Genomic DNA, 21,067 nt, shown 5'->3' on the forward strand with positions numbered 1-21,067 from the left:
TCCTGGGCTTAAGTGGTCTTCTGGCCTCGGCTTCCCAAAGTGCTGGGATTATAGGTGTGAACCGTGTGCAGCCTAGCATTACTTTTTATCCAGTGAAATGGAAATTGCGTAATTGAAGTATTAGTTCTGAGGAATCATGTCATCTTAACTACTTTAGCACACACTAGCTTAGTATCTTTAGATTCTAAAGCAAACCTACTTTGGGAAAAACTTACTGGTAAACACAAATTTTAAAAAGGTAAATTTCCTTCTTAATGTAGAAGATCATGATTTCAGCTTTGATTTTTCAGGTCATATGAAAAACAGTATCATTGGTACTAGGGTACTACTATCATGATCAATTTCACTATCACACATGAAGTTAACAAAGGAATTCTTGATATTCTGAAATTGAATTTGAGTCAGTAATTTAAAAATCTTACGAGATCAGGCGCAGTGGTTCACACCTATAGTTCCAGCACTTTGGGAGGCTGAGGCAGGCAGATCGCTTGAGCCCATGAGTTCAAAACCAACCTGGGTCACATGACGAAACCCCATCTCTACACACACACAAAAAACCCAAATTGGCTGAGCATGGTGGTACATGTCCGTGGTCCTAGCTGCTAGGGAGGCTGAGGTGGGAGAATCACCTAAAGCCTAGGAGGTTGGCTATAGTGAACTGAGATTGTGCCACCGCTCCCCAGCCTGGGTAACAGAGTAAGACCCTGTCTCAGAACAAAACAAAAAAATATCAAATTTTTAAAAAAGCATCAAGAACCTTACCAAATATTTACTGACTCAACTGTCTGTTTCTTGACTTTCTTCTATTTCTGTTCTCATAAGGTTGTTAATAAGCTGTCAGATGTTAAAGCAGGTCAACACACAGTCTGATCTGAAAGAGCATGTGGAGAGGAAAGCTCCTCAAAGACCAAGAACTTATGACTTATAACTGTTGTTATAAGTTCACCTAGGACTGAAATGTGCCACCCAGATACTAAAAGCAATTGCTTAGGGCAACAAGACATTGACTATCAATGGTCATCTACAAAGGAACTGTTATGCTTCAGGCATTGTTGTAGGTGTTCTACGTACATTATATCATCTAACCTAAATGGAGAGCTCCATTTTTAAAAAAAGGCCAGAGAAGTTAAGAAACTTAACCAGTATAGGATTTACACTCCAACTATTAGACTCCAGAGCCTATATTCTAGCCTCTTTTTTTAAAGCCAGGATTTGGAACATTTTTTAAACCACAAACTCTATTAGAAAAAATTGAGCAGCAAAGCATATACTTACTTACATATGATGTACCTACACTTACTAAGAAATATATACTTTGTAAACTACATCAAAAATAGAACTTTTAAAGGGTCAGGTAAAGACAACATATGTAAACTTTTTCCCTGCACACCAGAGTGTCCTTTTGTGCTCTGTGCTTTGGAGGCAGCAATTTGGTCAAGCCCCTTCCCTTGCCTGAGCTTTTACCCTTTGCACTTTAGAGCTGGATCGCACTCTCCAGGCCCTCCACCCTTTGGGGATCCCAGGGACCCAATTAACATCAGGGAGGAGCTGACCTTGGGGTCTCCTCCTGAGCTCAGTAGTCAGGGAAGTCTGGTTTCTCTCACTTGCCTGTTCCTCTCCTGGGGTGAGTCAGAGAGGAATGTCACACCATTGTTGTCCTTCCCTGGGGAGACATGAAAATGGGACAGGAGGTTTCCCTGCCCCACCCCAAACTCTCAAAACAACTCCAGATAAAACCTAAAGCCTCATTTAGGCTCAGTGGGCCCTGCTCAGGTCGATGCTAAGGATGTACCCAGTGCATGATTCTGTGTCCCTGTCCTGGACGTTGCCATCAGGGAGGGAGACGCCCACACACAACTCCCTTGCTTGGTGAGTGCCAAGGAAAGGGTCCTCCTGGCCAAGTGACTGCTCTGCTCATTTGGGCCTGGCGCCGCTGTCCTCATAGTTCTCAGGATAAACTTCTTTTCTAGGGCTGCTTATTAACTCATCTCTGTCTTGTTCAAGTGAGCTGCTGTAGAGCAGGAGGGTGCCTCCTGCCCCACGCTCAGCACAGCCGAGGGGCTCAGAGTGTGTTATTGAGGCCACAGGAAGGGCAAGGGGCTGAGCTGAGCTGCCCTGCCCTGGGTGATACAGAACTTCAAAACTCCTTCCTCTCCTCCATCCAGTCTGGCTCAATTTCTGCCTCAGTGCAGCCCGCAAATTCCTTCTGGGTACCAGTGAGAAGCAGGAGATGCCAGGGCTCAGGTCGACACCCACCTTCCTGCCCCCCTGGCTTCTGCCTGCCTGTCCTGCTGGCACCTGCAGCCTCCATTTGCAAATGCTTTTTTTTGTTGATGGGTCCAGAGGGGTTCTCTATGGGCTGAAACGTAAACTGGAACTTGGCAGAACTGCAAGGTAGCACGTTTCTCTAGCTTTGGATGAGTGTGACACATGGATGCGGTGGCTCCCTGGACCAGCTGTCTCTCAGTTAACCAGCCAAGTCCAAGTAGAAGGGAAGCAGCTCTTCAATTCCTGGGGAATTCTCCTCCTCCCATTTCCCCACCCCCACCTGCTTAATACAGACTGTGAGGCGTCAGGGTGGTTGGCCCCTGGCTCGCAGAGGGGGCCACAGTGATTTCTGTCACTTAACTTGGGAAAACCATTGTGCTCACCTGGGGACAGTGTCCTCCTTGGATTGTATGATGCCTGGCTGTAAACCAGGAGCTCTGACATTGGGGTTCAGTGCTGGATCTGACACCAGCTGCCTGAGAAACCCTTCACAGGGCATTAGCTTCCTGGCGCATAGGTACCTGTCACCTTAAGTGGTATGCCACCTGACCATTCTGTTGTCCCTGGGAAAATTGCAATGCAGCCTCTAGCCTTTTGCCTCCTGACTGATGGCTTGAGGTGCCAGAGCCAGGACTGAGCAAGGAGGTGGAGTTGGTTAGTGTTTTATGCTGCTTTGGGCCGCCTAGAAAAAGCTTTCTCCACTTGTCAAGGGCCAGGTTGAATTAGGAAAGCTCATCATCCAACTATTAGGCTACCTCCCATAACTTTTTTGTTATTTAAAAAATTGCGTCTGCATTCTCCACTAGTCCCACTAGCCCATTTCACTGTGTGATGTTATTTGCCACCAGGAAGTTCCAGTGTATCTAACCCAGACCTCTTGGGCTGCTCCTTCAGTCAGTTCCTCCCAAGAGATAGACCCGATTTCAGGCTACAGCAGCCTCTCCCAAAGCATCTCTGTTAGCTCCTTTGCCTGCATAATTTAAAAAAAAAAAATTTTTTTTTAATTTTTTTTGTAGAGACAGAGTCTCGCTTTTGCCCAGGCTGGAGTCCAGTGGTGTGATCTCGGCTCACTGCAACCTCCGCCTCCTAGATTCAAGCAATCCTCCTGTCTCAGCCTCCCGAATAGCTGGGACTACAGGCGCATGCTGCCATGCCTGGCTAATTTCTTTTGTATTTTAGTAGAGACGGGGTTTCACCGTGTTGTCCAGGCTAGTCTCGAACTCTGGAGCTCAGGCTATCCACCCACCTTGGCCTCCCAAAGTGGTAGAATACAGGTATGAGCCACCGCTCCTGGCCTGCCTGCATAATCAGTAGAGAGCAGAAATATCACAAGCATCACTGACTCCCCAGCACAACGTGGAAATGAAAGTACGTCTTCTCAAAGCACTGAGCTTGCTTGGTGCTCTTTTTTATTGTTTCATTAAACATTTAAGAATCTGAGCTGACCGGGTGCGGTGGCTCACACCTGTAATCCCAGCACTTTGGGAGGCTGAGGTGGCTGGATTGCTCGAGCCCAGGAGTTCAAGACCAGCTTGGGCTACATGGCAAAACCCCATCTCTACAAAAACAAAAATCAGCTGGGTGTGATGGCATGTGCCTATAGTCCCAGCTGCTCGAGAACCTGAGGTAGGAGCGTCACCTGAGCCTGGGGAGGTCAAGGTTGCATTAAGCCATGATCTGGCCGCTGCACTTCGGCCTGGGCAACAGAGTGAGACCCTGTCTCAAAAAAAAAAAGGGGGGGGGGTGTGTTAATTTAATGTTTAACATGTCAGAAGATTGATTGATTGGCAAGTAAAGACCTTACATCTAGAGCTAATACATTTTTAGTGCTTCAGTTTACTGTTTTCACCTAAATTTTATCCATTTTTATCATTATTACAACCCAGAAGTGTAGGTATCATCCCATTTTACTGATGAAAACTTTGCCACTCATGGAAACTGACTTACCTGTGGTCACACAGCCGGTAATGGAGCTGTGATTTGAACCTAAGTCTTGGCTTTACTGGCCCAGTGCCGCTTTGCTCTACCAGAACTACCTCGTAGCTGGCATAAGTAAAGGTTGTTTGAGGATGTGCAATAGAATCACTTTGGTTGAGGCACAGGTCTTTGGGAGGAGTGGGTAAGGATGGAAATTCACATTGGACCAAGTTACTGGTTCTCTCTCTATCTGTACCCTATCCAGAGCGCGTTTAATGACAATGCGCCTCTGTGCTAGGCATGCTGCTTCTTATCTGTAATTTTATGGGTACCTTTGGGCTTTGGGTTTTGTCCATCTTCATTAAAGGCAAACCACTTTATTGCTCTATTTCTTAGTGGCCATTAAATAAATCATCAGATGGGGATGGTTAAAGTATAGCAGTAGAATGTATTAATAATTGAGTATCCTGAAATAGACTTTCATTTTTTGCAGCTTGCCAAGAATATTGGGAATGCAGGCTTTAATGAGATCATGGAATGTTGCCTACCAGCTGAGGACTCTGTCAAACCCAACCCAGGCAGTGACATGTAAGTATGGGACTGGTTATTCTCATTTGCTGAGTAAAGATTTGCCTTTGCCTGAGCCCCGGGAGGCAGGGGAATAAGAAGTTTTGGGTGCATTAGTCCTTGCTTCTTTAGGGAATAAATCAGCCTGAGTTGGGTTTATTAGTCACTTTAACCTTTTGGGTGACCAAATGGAAATTTAGTCACTTTAACGTTTTGGGTGACCAAATAGAAATTTTTTTAGGTAGAAGCCAAAAGGCAGGTTTCGCCGATGCTGTGCGTGTGTGCGTGGGGTGTGTAGAGAGCCTCACTCGCCACTGGTGGGTGGAACACCCTGGACTTCTCACCTCTACTGTTTGTCCTGCTGAATCACTTCCTCATCTTGGTCTCTCTGCTGCATAATCCTGAGCCACCGAGATGGCTGGTTGTGGTAGATACGTGATTATGTAGCTGCCTCCTTGCCAACGTCCTTGCATCCTTGCAAATGTGGAGTGTTTTATTTCCTTCAAAAAGTGTTTGTGTTTTGTTATTGTTGATACAAAATTGCCCTCTTGCAATGAGGCGGTCTTGGCTCACTGCAACCTCCGCCTCCTGGGTTCAAGTGCTTCTCCCGCCTCAGCCTCCTGAGTAGCTGGGATTACAGGCGCATGCCACCACACCCAGCTAAATTTTTGTATCTTTAGTAGAGACAGGGTTTCGCCATGTTGGCCAGGCTGGTCTCAAACTCCTGACCTCGTGATCTGCTCGCCTCGGCCTCCCAAAGTGCTGGGATTACAGGTGTGAGCCACCGTACCTGGCCTAGATTTTTTTAAACCATTTTGTGTGATGCGTCTTTGAGAAACGGAGATTGCAGGAGCTGTTTTCTTTTTGCGTTTTGCTAATGTAACTTGATACAGTGAAAGAACCAGAACATTGCAAGGGAGTGGACAGGGACTGTGTCCATTACAGACTTTCAGGTATCAGGTATCTCAGGTGAGTGATCTGGCTGTTGTTGGATTAAAGTCAGTTTATGTTTGAATCCTGTAACAGATGTTTGTGGTGTAGCATTTCCTTGAGAATCGGATAACGTGTGGTTTTAGATACCAGGCATGAGGCCTACAATGTGATCCTCCTTTCTTGATGAGAATCTAAGTTTCAAATCTGTATTTTTACCCAAACCTAGAGAGGCAGTAGGGACATAGATATATCAGTCCTTATCTGAGCCACGGGACACAGGCAGATTATTTAACTTCTCTGAGCCTCAGCTCTGTAATATAACAAGGGAGTTAATGTCCCCCCCCCCCCGCCGCCCGCCACAGAGGCACTGGGGGAATGAGCTGGATGATGGGGTCAGGGGGTCAGACATGTGGTGCTTAGTTTTAGTGCCTAGTCGGCATTAGCTGCTCTGCTTGCTCTTCTTCCTGTGGGCAACAGAGGTCACATCTGTATCCTGCATTGATGCCATACACCCTGAAAGTGAGGGTCCTCCAGTTAAGTTTTGATGGAGAGTTACTCGAGGTGAAGGAGCTCTTCCTGGGCGAGCCTGAGGGTCCCGCTTGGTGAAGGAGACGTCCTGAATCCCGCATGGCGAGGTCAGCTGCTGCTGTGCAGTTGACACCTGCTCTTTCGGCTGCTTCATCTCACACTGACAGTACCAGCACCCTGTAATGCTGTCATATCAGTCAGTTCTGAACAAAGTGTGTATCGTTTCTTCCAAGTACCAGGGTACCTTATAAAAGCAGGGCATTTGGTTGCTCTGGAGCTAGGCGATTCTAAAAAATGAACCCTGTCAATGTGGAACCCTTCAGTATGAATGTTCTGTCTGCACTGTAGCCCCCCTCCAGCCCTGGCACTGTTGAAAAGGAAATTTACATCCCCTATCCCCGGGCTTTTTTCAAAATGAGGGCGGATGACCCATGTGATGGCGAAATGTCAGCTACTTCCATTCCTCCTCAGCTGAAATTACTTTCTTGGCTCTGTGCTCCTATAGCATTTGGCTCTATTTTAAAACATTTCATCCCACTTCATAGTATACTCAGGCATTTACATATATTTTTCTGATGAATTACTTGTTACTCATTTTGGTTTTTCCCACCGTAATGTGTTGCTTATGGTGAACCAGTGAATATTTAATGAATCAGCAAGTCAAACAAGTACTCCCAGCTCTGTGCCTGCTTAAATAAGCTAATATTTTACTTTCAGATGAAAAGGAATACACTGTTTCTAGCTTTGTCTCAGAACCGCACACCATCTGCAGATAAACCTGTTGAAGGGGAAACCAAGGACACCCTCTAGTGGCCTGTGAATCCCAAGATGGATCTTGGGGGTGTCAGGAACGTGTAACTAGGGGAGATGGAGCAGGGAAGCCAGGCTTGTGTTTGCTCACAGGAGCCAAACTGTTTCTCCCTGTGACTTGGGACTGTTATCCACACCCTGTCCTTCAGAAGTGCAAGGAGAGCCCCTCCTCTGAACACCAAATGTATCATTATGTTAAGTTAATTGTTTTTCTGCAAAAGCCTGTCATTAAAAAAAAGAGGGAGGGCTGGGTACGGTGGCTTATGCCTGTAATCCCAGCACTTTGGGAGGCTGAGGTGGGCGGATCATGAGGTCAGGAGATCGAGACCATCCTGGCTAACACGGTGAAACCCTGTCTGAAGGATCACATTAGCAAAGCAAACCTCCTTCACAAAACCACGGGGCACGTGTGGAGTTAAACAGATCTGTGCCCATGTTTGTGTACGAACTGCCTTCGGGGCCTCCAAGCCCTGGGCAGATGAGTAAATACATTAAAAAACAAGGAAGTCCACTTTCTCTCTACCTGCTTCCTGCAGAGGTCACAGTAATGATTGCCCCACAGTGATTATTGAAAAGTGCATGAAACTGGACAACTGTCCAGTCTAACTGCCTGTCAGAAGAGGCATTTACATCATTAAATGGGCTGTCCACCATGACACTCACCAGGCCAGGAATGGAGCATCTCCTTGGGTGTCACACTGTGCTAGAGGCCCTGAGAGGATAACCTCCAGGAATAAAATGGGTCTTCCCTCGTTGGCCCACCAGCTGCCTGAGGAAACAAAATCCAGTTTCCCTCTATGGACTTCAGTGCACAGTAAATCCTCAGTGTTCCAGAAACTCAAAGGTTTCTGGAAACCTGTGACTTTAAGCAGAATGCTGTATAGGAAACCAGTTTCACCCTGCGCCAATTGATGTAAAGCAGAGTTCAGTTCCTGCCACATATTTCTAGATCATGAAAACATCACCAAACTTCTGAATAAAGACCCAGAACACTTCTGATATTAAACATTGAAATAAATATGAGCTATGCATACATTTAGGAAAGATTCTGGCTACTGAGTGGGATAAAGAAAGAAAGATTCATAAAAACAAGTAAGATAATGATTCACCCACTTATTCCAGTTGAGGGTCACAGGTGGCCGGAGTGTGTACTGGCAGCTGAGGTCCAGGGTGAGAACAAGCCCTGAACAGGACCCTATCCCACTGTGGGATGCGGTCACACCCACATCCACACTCACTCACAGTGGGGACTTGGAGACACAGCAGTTAGCCCAGCGCACACAGCTTCAGGATGTCGGGGAGACCTGAGTGCCCAGAGAAAACCCAGGTAGACACCACACAGTGACCCTGCCTGGGAATTGATTTTTTTTCTTCACGTTATAACAAAATGATGTTATTCGAGGGCCTGTTGTGCCTGCAGGTGGAGATGAAAACTCATGGCACTGTTGAGGGAATCTGTTGAGACCACATATCTCACACAGAAGTCACCCAGCACCGCAGTGAGCTCAGTGCACGGGTTAGCGCTGTGTGGACGGGGAGCACGCGCTGGGGGAAGTTGAGGCACACGCCTTGACCGAGGCCCTGTAGAGTGGGCAGAACTGGAGCTGGAGCAGGAGGGAGGCAGTGTGTTAGAAAGCGCCAGAGCACAAGTTCACCAGGTGCCCCTGGAAGTCCTTCTTGGGCTATGAAGCACACTGCCTGCTCAGGTGGAACGGGCACCATGGGACGTGGTTTCCTTTCCAGCTGCACCAGCCAGCCTCATACTGTGGCGTGTCCAGGAGCCACATGCACCCAAGGGCAAGCAGATTATGAGGCCTGGCAAACGCTGGCAAGACACCTCTGTCCGCTTGGTTCTGTTTGGGTGCTGTGGCTTCTCATCTTAGGCTGGCCCATCTTCAAGGGACCCCAGGGTAGACAGGATCCACTCCCTGCCTCCAGTTGCATGTCCGGGGGCTCAGACTCCCCTTCAGGGGGGCCAGTTGTTCCATGGGGATTTAGGGCAGGTACAGAAAAGTCAACAACTGCTCCAGCAGCCATGGCCCCTTGCTGTAGTCAGCTGAGTGACAGAGAGGAGATCCAGAGGGAACCATGTGGGGACTGCAGCTCGAAGGGGAGCAGCCGCATGCGTCCTCAGATTGTAGGCAGTGCTGTGTTACAAAGGAATGCAACTGATCTGCCCCTGCCTGGCTCCTGCCTGATTCTCAAGATTCAAGGAGTCCCTGGGCAGTGACCCTCAACCTTCAGAATTGGGAATGTAAAATGCATATACTCTGTGACCAGTGAGCTGCTGATTCTCTTGCTGTCCCTCTTGTAAGTTCATTGGGTCTTTCCAAGGCCCAGGACCCCCTGTATGTGCTGTAGGTGTGTTGACGCACGTATGTCTCATGGTGCTACTGTGAGGATGTATTGTGTGCATTTTCACAAGTCAAACTTATAAGTCTAGAGAGATGTAATACTTGATCAAGTTCAAAGCAGCAGTGTGTGGTGGGAGTGGGATTTGAACTCAGGCTTCTTTGGCCCCCTTCTGTTCCTGCTTCTCTAGGCTCTTTGGATGGGGTGGAGTCTGAGCATGTTGCCACATAAAGGACAGAAAGTAGAACACAAAAAGTAGAAAAAAAAAAATAGAGTAGGACTGACATTTCATTTTGGTTCATCTGAGAGTGCCTTTCATACCAGGCACGGTGCCTACAAAAGAGAGGTCGTAGTCCATGCCCCAAGGAGCTTATGGGCCTGTAGCTTATGGGCCTATCTGGCAGTCAAGCAGGCAGGCCTTCATGGAGAGAATGTTGGGACAGAGGTTGGCCAGGGCTGCCTGGAGGGCGGGGGCAGGGCGGCCAGCCTTCTTGGAGGACGAGGCGCAGGGCATGCCGAGTGGAGGGACCTGGGTAAAAAGGGCGTGGAGGTGACGAGGGCGACAGTGAGGTCAGATCACAGAACTTAGGAGTGAGGGGAGGGAGACAAGATAGAGGGCGGTGGGCCAAGAGAACATGGGGAAGTTGTCCCCCTGGCCAGCTCCCATGAGGTCTCAGTGAAGACCTGTGCAGCTGTTGAACCACATGGCAGCCACTCGTGCTTTGTGTTTTGGGGCCAGCGCTGCTTACCAGGGAGGTGGTGCGGGAACCATTAACGTAGCCTTAGACAAAGGAATGCTGGACGGCGGGTAGAGGCCCTTCATGATTTGCGAGGCAATTATGTTTGGTTTCAGGAATGCAAGAAAGGACTACATCACAGCCAAGTACATTGAGAGGAGATACGCAGGGAAGAAGCACGCGGATAACGCGGCGAAGCTTCACAGCCTGTGCGAGGCCGTCAAAACCAGAGATATTTTTGGATTGCTCCAAGCTTATGCTGACGGTGTGGATCTTACGGAGAAAATCCCACTGGCCAACGGACATGTAAGAGTGTGGGTTGCTACTTTAAAAAAAAAAAGGCCGGGCACAGTGGCTCATGCCTGGGATCCAGCACTTTACTTTAGGAGGCCAAGGCGGGAGAATCCTTTGAGCTCAGGAGTTTGAGACCAGCCTGGGCAACATAGGGAGGCCCCATCTCTACCAAAAAAAAAAAAAAGTAAAATTGGCCAGGCATAGTGGTGTACATTTGTAGTCCCAGCTGCTCAGGAGGCTGGGTTGAGAGGATCACTTGAGCCTGGAAATTTGAAGCTGCAGTGAGCCATGATTGTGCCACTGGACTCCAGCCTAGACGAGAGAGTGAGACCTTGTCTCAAAAAAAAAAAACAGAAAAACTGGGGCACCGTGGCAGATCAGTGGAATCAGCAATACTGACCAAAGCTGGGTAATTCTCCAGAGGAAGACAGCACGGATAGAGGTACTACGCTAGAATAAACTAGGGGCTTTTCTTTTCAGTAGACAAATAATTTTATCTATATTTAGGGGTATGGTGTGATGTTTTTGATCCATGTTTACATCATGGAATGATTAAATCAAGCTAGCTCACATATCCATTACCTCACATACTCATCCATTTTTATTGGAGAGCACATTTCAGATTGACTCAGTTTTGAAATAGACACTATGTAGTTCTTACCTGGAGTCACCAGGCTGTGCATTAGATCTCCAGGACTTATTCTGCTTGTCTAAAACTTTGTACCCACCTAGTGGTTTATTCTTACACCAAAAATGTCATGCCAGCTCTGGAAAGAACGCCCATCCCCAGGTGGAGGAGAAGACATCTCAGAAGCTAGGCAGCCTGAGAGGGACCCGTCCTCTGCGAGCAGGTTTAACCTGAGCTTCATGCTAATGAGAGAAGCTCTCTGAGGGGGCGGTTCCCTGGAACCCACACCCCACCGTGCTCCCCCTCAGAGGGAATAGAGTAGGAGCAAGACCCCTCCTTTCCTGGGGGAGCTCTCTTGAGAGGGTGGGCATCCAGCTGGAGTGGGTTTGCAGTAACATACCAGCACCCAAGTGGGGTGGCATGTGTCCGGATTCTGGTCCACAAATGCCCTGTAGATGCACATTTGGTCGCCTGGAACCTCAGGACCTCAGGACTGGGCTGGCTGCTTATCATCAACGATGCTTCACGGCTGCAGCATCTTTTCTCCTGGTGACAGGCACGTCCATGCGGGCTCTGGGCTGGTCCCGCTCTCACCCTAGCTCCAGAAAGAACTCATGCCCACCCATGCAGTGTGGAGAGTGCCCAGCACTGAGCTGTGCTACAGCCAGAGGGCCGAGCAGGTGGGGCAGGAGGCCTGGGAGGCACCTCCCCTTGCCCTCACCTCCTGTCCTCTAGATCGGTCCTCCTCTGGTTCTCTTGCCCACCCACCTGCTGAAACAATCCTTGTTCATCTCTTCTCCCCCACCTGCCAGGTGTACTTTCAGAAAAGGTAGTGGAGTTGGGGAATTCCCAGTATGAGTTGGAGAGAGCACAGTTATTAGCATTCGTAGCCTTGTGTGTAAGTGTAGAATGCAAAACTTTAAGCCTGCTTAAGAAACATATGTTTCTACTCAAGGAGCAGGTAAAGGGATTGGATTGTAGGTGGTCTGGGGGACCTTCCTGGATCCTTTGAACAAGATTCTTGCTTGCAGGCAGGGATCTGCCTTGTGGTGCTGATGCAGGGATGGGGACAGGTCAATTGAGAGGACTCAGAAATGAAACCCCTGAACTTCTCATTTATTTCCCATGGAGTCAGGAGAAACAGGACCGATCTCCAAATTGCACATTCCCAAGGGCAAAGAACTTGTGTAGAGATTAAAGAGACTCTAAGAGATAAGTTTCTCGAAGGGAAGGATAAAAGACTTTTGGAAGAGTTATACACTATTTCACCGGTGTTGGACGCAGAACTGAATGCTCCTATTAGAATTCTGGAATGCCTTTGTTTGATTTTTCAGGAGCCAGATGAAACTGCCCTCCACCTTGCAGTCAGATCCGTGGATCGAACCTCTCTTCACATTGTAGACTTTTTAGTTCAGAACAGGTAGGTGTTCTGAAAGTAAGGGAGGCACTCGTTTTCTCCTTGGTATTTCTGGGGAAGGAACCAGAAGCAGCTTCATCGCTTCTGATGTGTTGTCAAGAGAACCTTCCCAGGTCTAAACATGAATGATAGATAGAAAAAGTACCGCCAGGTGTGAGGTACTCCATGGCAATCCTTTAAAAAAGCTCTAGAAACTCTTTTGTGATCATTGCAGGGTCCAACTTCTAGTGTCTGATACTGAGGGAGACACCAAGTAGATATGGCTACTGAACTTGGGGACCCCATGACCACCCTCTGTGCACAGGGGCAGTCCTCGCCTCATCGTGTGAGCCAGGTCATCACACTGTCCAAGCAGAGTGTCCTGAGCAGTAGGGAGATAGCAGGCAAGGAGGGGATCCACATATGAGCCATGGTCTGAACCAGAGATTAGAAACCAGAGCACTGGATTATGGGTGTTTTGTTTGGGTCAAGAAGTTGTTTTTATGCTTTGATTAGAAATGACCTTTAGAGATGTGCACAGGCGATTTACCACAGATCCGGGAGTCCCTGTGATCTGGTGCATATTGCTTCAGTCCTGTGCTACCTGCCTGGTAGCTGAAGGCTGGACTTCAAGACCCCTCAACATGTATTTTCACTCCCTGATCATGGTTTGAGCCATGTGTGTACTGGAGGAGGAGGTGCTGTTAAAAGCCCCAGAAATGTGTTCCAAAGGAAATGGAAAATTCCAAAATGCAAAAGCCATGGGACAGTTTGCATTTTGTGTCCCCTGCTTTGTTCCTCCCATTTGTGAGCAGAGGAGTGAAGAAATGACCAGAAAGTAGGGGAGTGTGGGGTGGTCAGCCCCAAGACCTGCAGCTTCTTCCTGAGGAGCCTGAGTTCACTGGATTCGTGGTGGAAGCTGCCCTGATGCCCTATGTCTGAGTGCCAGCCTGGCTCCTAGAACGCAGCAGGGGTTCCATAAACATTTGGTTGATAGCTGCATGATGCCTCTCCCTCCATGCACATTTTAAGGGGGCAGGAGAAGGAAAGCCCCAGTTTCTTTTTTTCAGAGTGGAAGGAGGACAAAAGTGGGGGAGAATTCTGAAAATGAAGCTCCCCCCATGCCCCAATTTGGTGAAAAGAAGTTCCTTTTTTTATATTGAAAACATAACTGGTTTCCTTCTGATGGAAGCAGCAGGTGCCACTTCCTGAGGTCACCCTTCTGTCCCCACTTTGTGCAGGGGCACAAAGCTCACTGCCCCCTCCTCAGAATGTGACGGTGGCCATGTTTGCTAGGGCTGAGGGCCTGTGCCATGTCTGCCAAGCCTGAGCACCTTTTTTGGATGACCTGGTCTTGTGATATGTTGGAAGAACTTTTGAAAAGCTCAAGATTCCCCTTGAGCCTGTTTTCAGAAGGTATTTCCAGGGCAAACAGGCTGAGGAGCCTGGGGAAAGTGACTTTGGGCAAGTCACTAGGCTTTGGGAAAGTGACTTTTCCCTTTCCTGGAGGGAATATCAAATAATGATAGAGAAAAGCTCAGCCCCCGTCCTCCCATAGGACAGGATGGGTGAGTCACACAGGCATCCAGAGGCCCTGCATTCAGCACAGCTGGCCAGCCTAGCACGGCAGCCTCTGGGCACAGCCGGGGGGACTTGAGAAGGATGCTGGGCTCCGGGTTCGCCCAGGCGGTACACTGCCTCTGCTTTGGCCCCCCATGCTCAGCAGCAGCAGGGATGAGGGATGCCCCATTCCCCTTTTGACCTCTTCTGCCATCATCGTGTTATTTCCTTGATGACCTTCTGCTAAGGCTTCCCCAGCCACATAGGCGGGGACGGTGCCAGGTCCCACCACCGTGGGAATGATTTAGGGAAACTGTTCACTCAGGGACTGTCTGCCTCTCCTGTGCACGTGCCCCAGGCTCCCAGCTGGGCAGTCCTGATCCTCTGACCTGTGACACACTATGCTTTCTCTCTGTTCCTGTGCTTGGGCAGTGGGAACCTGGATAAACAGACAGGGAAAGGCAGCACGGCCCTGCACTACTGCTGCCTGACCGACAATGCCGAGTGCCTCAAGTTGCTCCTGCGAGGGAAGGCCTCCATCGAGATAGGTGAGTGGGCCCGGGCCCCAGGGGTGGGCTCAGCTGCACCCTGGCCTCTGCCTCCTCTCTGCCACCCAAGCCCTGCTCTTGGAAACAGGCCTGACCCTGTGGGCTCTTGTTAGTGCCAAGGAGAAGGAGAACCTACCACTAACGAGAAAGGGCCTCTCCCTGCCTGTTCCACGAGGCTGCATTCACCATCTGTTACTTAGACTTTGGGAGCATTTATAGGCATTTTACAGATCATAAGATAAGCAAAGGGTGGGTCTTGCAGCTCTCACGAATGCCAGGTGAATTTGGACAAGGTTGGGGAATTTTGACCTGTTCACACACCCTGAGCCTATTCACCCCCACCTGAGGCCACACTTGGCCCCTTTCTTGGCTCTGGGTTTGATGGATTATAGGGGGAAATGCTGTTTACTGCTCTGTCCTTTCATTTGCACCACTGCTTCCTCCATGAAGGGCGCTGGTTGTTACTTGGCCCCAGTCCCTCCCTCTATGGAGGACCCCGGCATGCCAACAGCCTTGAGAGCATCCAGTTGTTACCCCGCAGGAGGAAGTATTTTTGAAGAACTATTAAAGAGGAAAGAATAGAAAAAAGACACACATCTGCCTGAGAGCTGTGCTTATCATTAAAAAACTAATAATCAGACCTCATTGACTGAGGCTTATTTAGAAAAAGTGTAGGCCGGGTGCAGTGGCTCACACCTGTAATCCCAGCACTTTGTGAGTCCGAGGCGGGTGGATCATGAAGTCAAGAGATCAAGACCGTCTGGCCAACATGGTGAAACCCTGTCTCTACTAAAAATACAAAAATTAGCTGGGCGTGGTGTCATGCACCTGTTGGCCCAGCTACTTGGGAGGCTGAGGCAGGAGAATTGCTTGAACCCAGGAGGTGGAGGTTGCAATGAGCTGAGATTGTGCCATTGCACTCCAGCCTGGTGACAGAGCCAGACTCTGTCTCAAAAAAAAAAAAAAAAAGTACATACTTTCAAGGTTATAGACTGCTTGAGAGAGAAGGTATAAAAGTTTATTATATTCCAGTGCATGGAACTAGGTTAGCAGTGCTTTTCGTTAGAGGTTTATGATGAATCACTTTATTCAATGACTTACAGTTTGGATGTGGATTTTAATTAGGTGGCTTCCTCAACAGTTTTAGTGTTTGTTTTTGGGTTTGTTTGTTTTGTTTTGTTTTTTTCTTTTGAGACAGAGTCTTGCTCTGTCACCAAGGCCAGAGTGCAGTGGCGCGATCTCGGCTCACTGCAACTGCAGGCTCCTGAGTAGCTGGAACCACAGATGCACACCACCACGCCTGGCTAATCTTTATATTTTTAGTAGAGATGGGGTTTCACCGTGTTGGCCAGAATGGTCTCCAACTCCTGACCTCAAATGATCCACCCACCTCTGCCTCCCATAGTGCTGGGATTACAGACATGAGCCACTGTGCCTGGCCAGTTTTAGTTTTTTGATTAGTTCAAACTTTGTCTTTTAAAGTTTTGCCTTCTGTATTTAGCTGCAGTTCTATACAATTACAAGATACATTCAGCCTCAGCTAGGTCAAACTCACTGTGGATTTCATTAACCAGGCCCAATGTAATTTAGTGCTGCCTTTCTGTTCCTTTTAAAAATGTCCTGGATGTCATGCCTTTGCTGGGTTTTGCCTTAACGCCTCCTTTGCTCGCCCTTGACTTTTAGCAAACGAGTCAGGAGAGACTCCGCTGGACATTGCCAAGCGCCTCAAGCATGAGCACTGTGAGGAGCTGGTGAGTCTCCCGCCACAAGGACGGGGTGGGGCACCTGTCACGGGACAGGGAGCCAAGCCCGTCCTCCTTGGGCAGGGTTTGCTGTGAACCAGTGTCCTGAGCAGAGCTCATTGTTTCTGGTGGGATGAGCCCAGAATCAGCCTGCCTTGGAGAAAGCATGCTAGGGATTATATAGGGAAACCTAGGGGGACCCACCCCCTCGTAGTGAGACTTGGGGTGTGAGTCAGTGTTTGCTGGTTGGCCGTGTTGGTAACATCACTGATGTGGTGGGACAACTGGAGCAGACGCCCAAGGCCACCACAAGGGCCTGTTCTCTGGCCTCCATAAGCTGTTTACTTGCTGCTTTGCCGGACATCAAGGCCAACCTCCTTTCTTTGTTCCTCAGCCCCAGATCGGGTAGGTTGCTCGACACCATCTTTTCCTGTTCAGTGTAGACTGTGTAGACAGTAGAAAGAGCCCACCAGGCCAGGCAGCCCTGGCCTTGCCGTGGGCTCCCCCACTTGGCTTTGGAAGGAAACTCTCTTAGGCTGTTTCCTTATTTCTAAAGTGCGGTCACTTATACCAGCACATACAGTCGTTGTGAAAATTATTATCAAATGCTGTAATGCAGTTGACACACAGCACTCAGTAAATAGAACTATTAAGGCTGAGCACACTGACTCATGCCTGTAATCCCAGAGCTTTGGGAGGCTGAGGCAGGGGATGATGGCTGCTTTAGGCCAGGAATTCGAGACCAGCCTGGCAACATAGTGAGACTTTCTTTGCAAATGGTTAAAAAAATTAGCAAGGCATGGTGGAGCATGCCTGTAGCACCAGTTACCCAGGAGGCTAAGGTAGGAGGATCACTTTGAGACCAGGAGTTCAAAGCTACAGTGAGCCATAATAGCGCCACTGCACTCCTGCCTGGGCAACAGACCAACACGCCATCTCCACAGAAAAGTTTCAAATTAGCTGGGTGTGGTGGCGTGCACCTGTAGTCCCAACTACTTGGGAAGCTGAGGTGGGAGAATCAACTTGAGCTCAGGAGTTCAAGGCTACAGTGAGCCATGATTATGCCAATGTGCACCAGGCTGGGGGATAATAAAAAAGAACTATTAATAATAAATGCTATACAAGTGTAAGGTAAGTAACAGGTCCTCTTTCACATCCACTAGCTCATTTAATTTGTTTTTTTTTTTTTTTTTTTTTTTTAAATGGAGTCTTACTCTGTCACCCAGGCTAGAGTGCAGTGACATGATCTCGGTTCACTGCAACCTCCGCCTCCCAGGTTAAGCAATTCTTCTGCCTCAACTTTCCAAGTAATTGAGATTACAGGTAACTGCCACCACGCCCAGCTAATTTTTGTATTTTTAATAGATACGGGGTTTCACCATGTTGGTCAGGCTAGTCTTGAACTCCTGATCTCAAGCAGTCCACCTGCCTTGGCCTCCTGAAGTGCTGGGATTATAGGCGTGAGCCACCGCACCTGACCTAGCTCATTTAATCTTCATAACTACCTTACAACATAGTTTCTGCCGTTGTCCTCATTTTACAGACAATGAAACAGGCACAGAAAAGTTAAGTGACTTGCCCAGGGTCATGTAGCTACTATCTGGTTATGAGGGAAATTAAGCCCTGAGGTTCTAAGACACCCATAGTGTGTAATGAATTAACTTCTCTTCTGCACATGTAGAATGGAACTAGCTATCTACCTTCCTTGAGAGAACTGAGAAAATAGCCACTCAGATCATTTTCTACAGCATTTAATTCTCTCATCCTGGTTGAAAAGGCTGGGTTCACAGTGAATGAGCACATTCGTTCTCCTGGGGTTGAGCTTTCTCCTGTATGGAATGTGGATACTTGCAGGCTGATCAGCATCCTTTAGATCTCAACTATCCTTTGCCTGTTGTTTTGGGGAAAGCTCTCTAGCCCTGTTTTTTCTCTACACTTACACTGTTGTCACAACGAGCAATACAAAAGCAGACTGCTGTGACCAAAGATGTGGGGCTCCCCCAACCCCTACACCAAGTGTAGTCATCTGACAGGTTTGTCTTGCCTGCTGCATAAACCCAATTCACGGGACAGTGTTATTGCAATAGAGAAAGAGTTTAATTATGGCAAGCTGGTTGAGCAGTGGAAAGACAGGAGTTATTACTCAACTGTGTCCCTGCAAAGGCTCAGCGGTGAGGGTTTTTCAGGGATAGCTGGATGGGCGAGGGGGCTAGGAAATGGGTGCTGCTGATTGGTTGGGAGTGAAATCATACAAGTGTGAGAAACAGCCCTTGGCCACTGCATATCATCTCAGTGGGAGCCACGGGACTGGTTGAGTCATGCATGAGTCAGGTTCGGTGGAGTCAGTTGGTCACCAGGATGCGAAAGTCTGAAAAAATATCTCAAAAGATCAGTCTTAGGATATGTTATCTATAGGATCAGTTGGGGAAGTCACAAATATTGTGGCCTCAGGTGCAGTAAACAATTTTTTTTTAAAAGACAGTGTCTCTCTGTTGCCCAGGTTGGAGTGCAATGGCGTGCTCATAGACAGCCTCAAACTCCTGAGCTTAAGCGATCCTCTCACCTCAGCCTCCTGAGTAGCTGATATTACTGATGCATGCCACCACGGCTGGCTAAATAAGTTTTTAAATTTTTTGTAGTGATGGGGTCTCGCTATGTTGCCTGGGCTGGTCTCAAACTCCTGGCTCAAGCAGTCCTCCTGCCTCGGCCTCCCAAAATGCTGGGATTACAGGTGTGAGCCACTCCACTGGATGTTAAACAATTACATTAATAGAGAGGCAAGCTGCACCTACATTTTAGCGGAATTCAGACCCCTCCCATAATCCTCATCTTGAGGCCTTTCATTAGTCTTCCAAAGGCACTTTCAAGCTGCCTAACAAGAACAGAGTTTTCTTGTTTTCACATGCACACATATGTTTATTGCGGCACTTTTCACAATCGCAAAGACTTGGAACCAGTCCAGATGTCCATCAGTGATAGACTGGTTTAAGAAAATGTGGCACGTATACACCATGCAATACTCTGCAGCCAAACAAAGAGAAGAGTTCATGTCCTTTGTAGGGACATGGATGCAACTGGAAACCATCATTCTGAGCAAATTATCACAAGGACAGAAAACCAAACACCGCATGTTCTCACTCATAGGTGAGAATTGAACAGTGAGAACACTTGGACACAGGGCGGGGAACATCACACAGTGGGGCCTGTCGTGGGGTGGGGGAATGGGGAAGGGACAGCATTAGGAGATATACCTAATGTAAATGACAGTTAATGGGTGCAGCACAGCAACATGGCACATGTATACATATGTAACAAACCTGCATATTGTACACATGTACCCTAGAACTTAAAGTATAATAAAAACATTGAGTCAGTTTTAGGGAGGGACTATTACCATCCTTTTTTCAAACTTACACCACAAACTGAATTCTTCCCATGGTTAGCTTGGTCTGTGCCCAGGAGTAAGGGAGGACAGCCAGCCTGTGAGGCCAGAAGCAGGATGGAGTCAGCCATGCTAGACTTTTATCACAGCCGTGTTCTTGAAAAGGCGGTTTCACAAGCAGCAGACACCAGCTGGCTGTCCTCCAGTTCAATTAGACACTGTCTACCTGGAGGTAGTGTCAGATCCCACAGACTGGGGGTTCAGTCCCCAAGACTGTCTCCCAACCCAGACACTAGTCGGAAATCAACCTCCAGAACTTCTGACCAACCGGCTTCAAGTGGGGGTTCCCACAGCCCCCTCTTTGGGTTGGAATAATTTGCTGGAGTGGCCCATAGAACTCAAGGAGACACTTGTGTTTACTGGTTTATTATAAAGGATATTGTAAAGCATACAGATAGAGAGGCGCGTAGGGCGAGGTGTGGGGGAAGGGACGCGGAGGTTCCACGCCCTCCCCGGGCGCCACCCTCCAGGACCCTCTGTGAAGCTGGAGAACCAGTCCTCTTGGAGTTTTATGGAAGCTTCATGATGTCAGCATCTCTTCCCCCAGGGTATAGGGTGAGACCCTCTCTGGGGAGGGTCTTAAGACCCACAGTCAGAAAAGTGGGGGAAGATTAGAGTCCTGCTTTGGGGCAGGAGAAGTTCAGAGAGATTCTGTCTCCTGAGGCCTAACACCCCACGTTATAACCAAAGGCTGCAGCAAGAGCTTTGAGAGTTACAAGCCAGGAACTGTGGCTGAAAACTAATACAGTTTACAAAGCCTTTGCTGGGACATACCAGCTTTGAGTTTCAAGGTTACCCTGTGAATTAGGCAGAGGGGTGGGGGCTTCACCTGAGACCCAGAGATTTCCATGAATTTGCCTTGGACTAGAAGGCAGGCCTCCTGTCTGCACACCTCAGTGGGTCCAGGTGCATGGCCGAGTGTATGAGCAGCAGCACTGACCATCCCTCTGTTCTCTCAGCTGACCCAAGCCTTATCTGGAAGATTTAATTCTCACGTTCATGTTGAATATGAATGGCGACTACTCCACGAAGACCTGGATGAAAGTGATGACGACATGGATGAGAAATTGCAGGTCTGTGCCAGGTTGCTAACCATTAAGAGTTTTGATCAGCTTCATCTAGAACAATGTGGGTCCTAATGTGTAATTAAGGCAGAAAGCTGTTTTATAGAAATGAAAATGTAGCTTGCTTTTTGCTTTCATTGATCTCAGTAGGCTCTTGGTTTTATCCTTCCCACTACCATCTCCCGTCTCCCAGCTCCTGCCCCCTTTAAGTTAAAGGAATGGCTAATTATGTACTTACAGGCAGCCTTTTGCTACAAAGGAAAGGGGTGTGGGGGGAGGGG

The 21,067-nt window shown here is 48.3% G+C and overlaps 1 protein-coding gene across 2 annotated transcripts in view; it reads left to right on the plus strand.

The window, feature by feature from the left end:
* Positions 1-21,067, plus strand: part of ASAP2 (ArfGAP with SH3 domain, ankyrin repeat and PH domain 2) — a 203,735-nt gene that overhangs the window by 156,828 nt on the left and 25,840 nt on the right. For both annotated transcript variants that reach the window (XM_017853630.1, XM_017853639.1), the window contains exons 17-22: positions 4,679-4,773; positions 10,229-10,418; positions 12,369-12,454; positions 14,423-14,538; positions 16,222-16,289; positions 20,682-20,795. In XM_017853630.1, coding sequence (XP_017709119.1) covers positions 4,679-4,773; positions 10,229-10,418; positions 12,369-12,454; positions 14,423-14,538; positions 16,222-16,289; positions 20,682-20,795 — 669 coding nt within the window. The remainder of the gene's footprint in view (positions 1-4,678; positions 4,774-10,228; positions 10,419-12,368; positions 12,455-14,422; positions 14,539-16,221; positions 16,290-20,681; positions 20,796-21,067) is intronic.

This window comes from Rhinopithecus bieti, unplaced genomic scaffold (genome assembly GCF_001698545.2).
Source record: "Rhinopithecus bieti isolate Rb0 unplaced genomic scaffold, ASM169854v2 scaffold_1530, whole genome shotgun sequence".
Classification (NCBI taxonomy): Eukaryota; Metazoa; Chordata; class Mammalia; order Primates; family Cercopithecidae; genus Rhinopithecus; species Rhinopithecus bieti.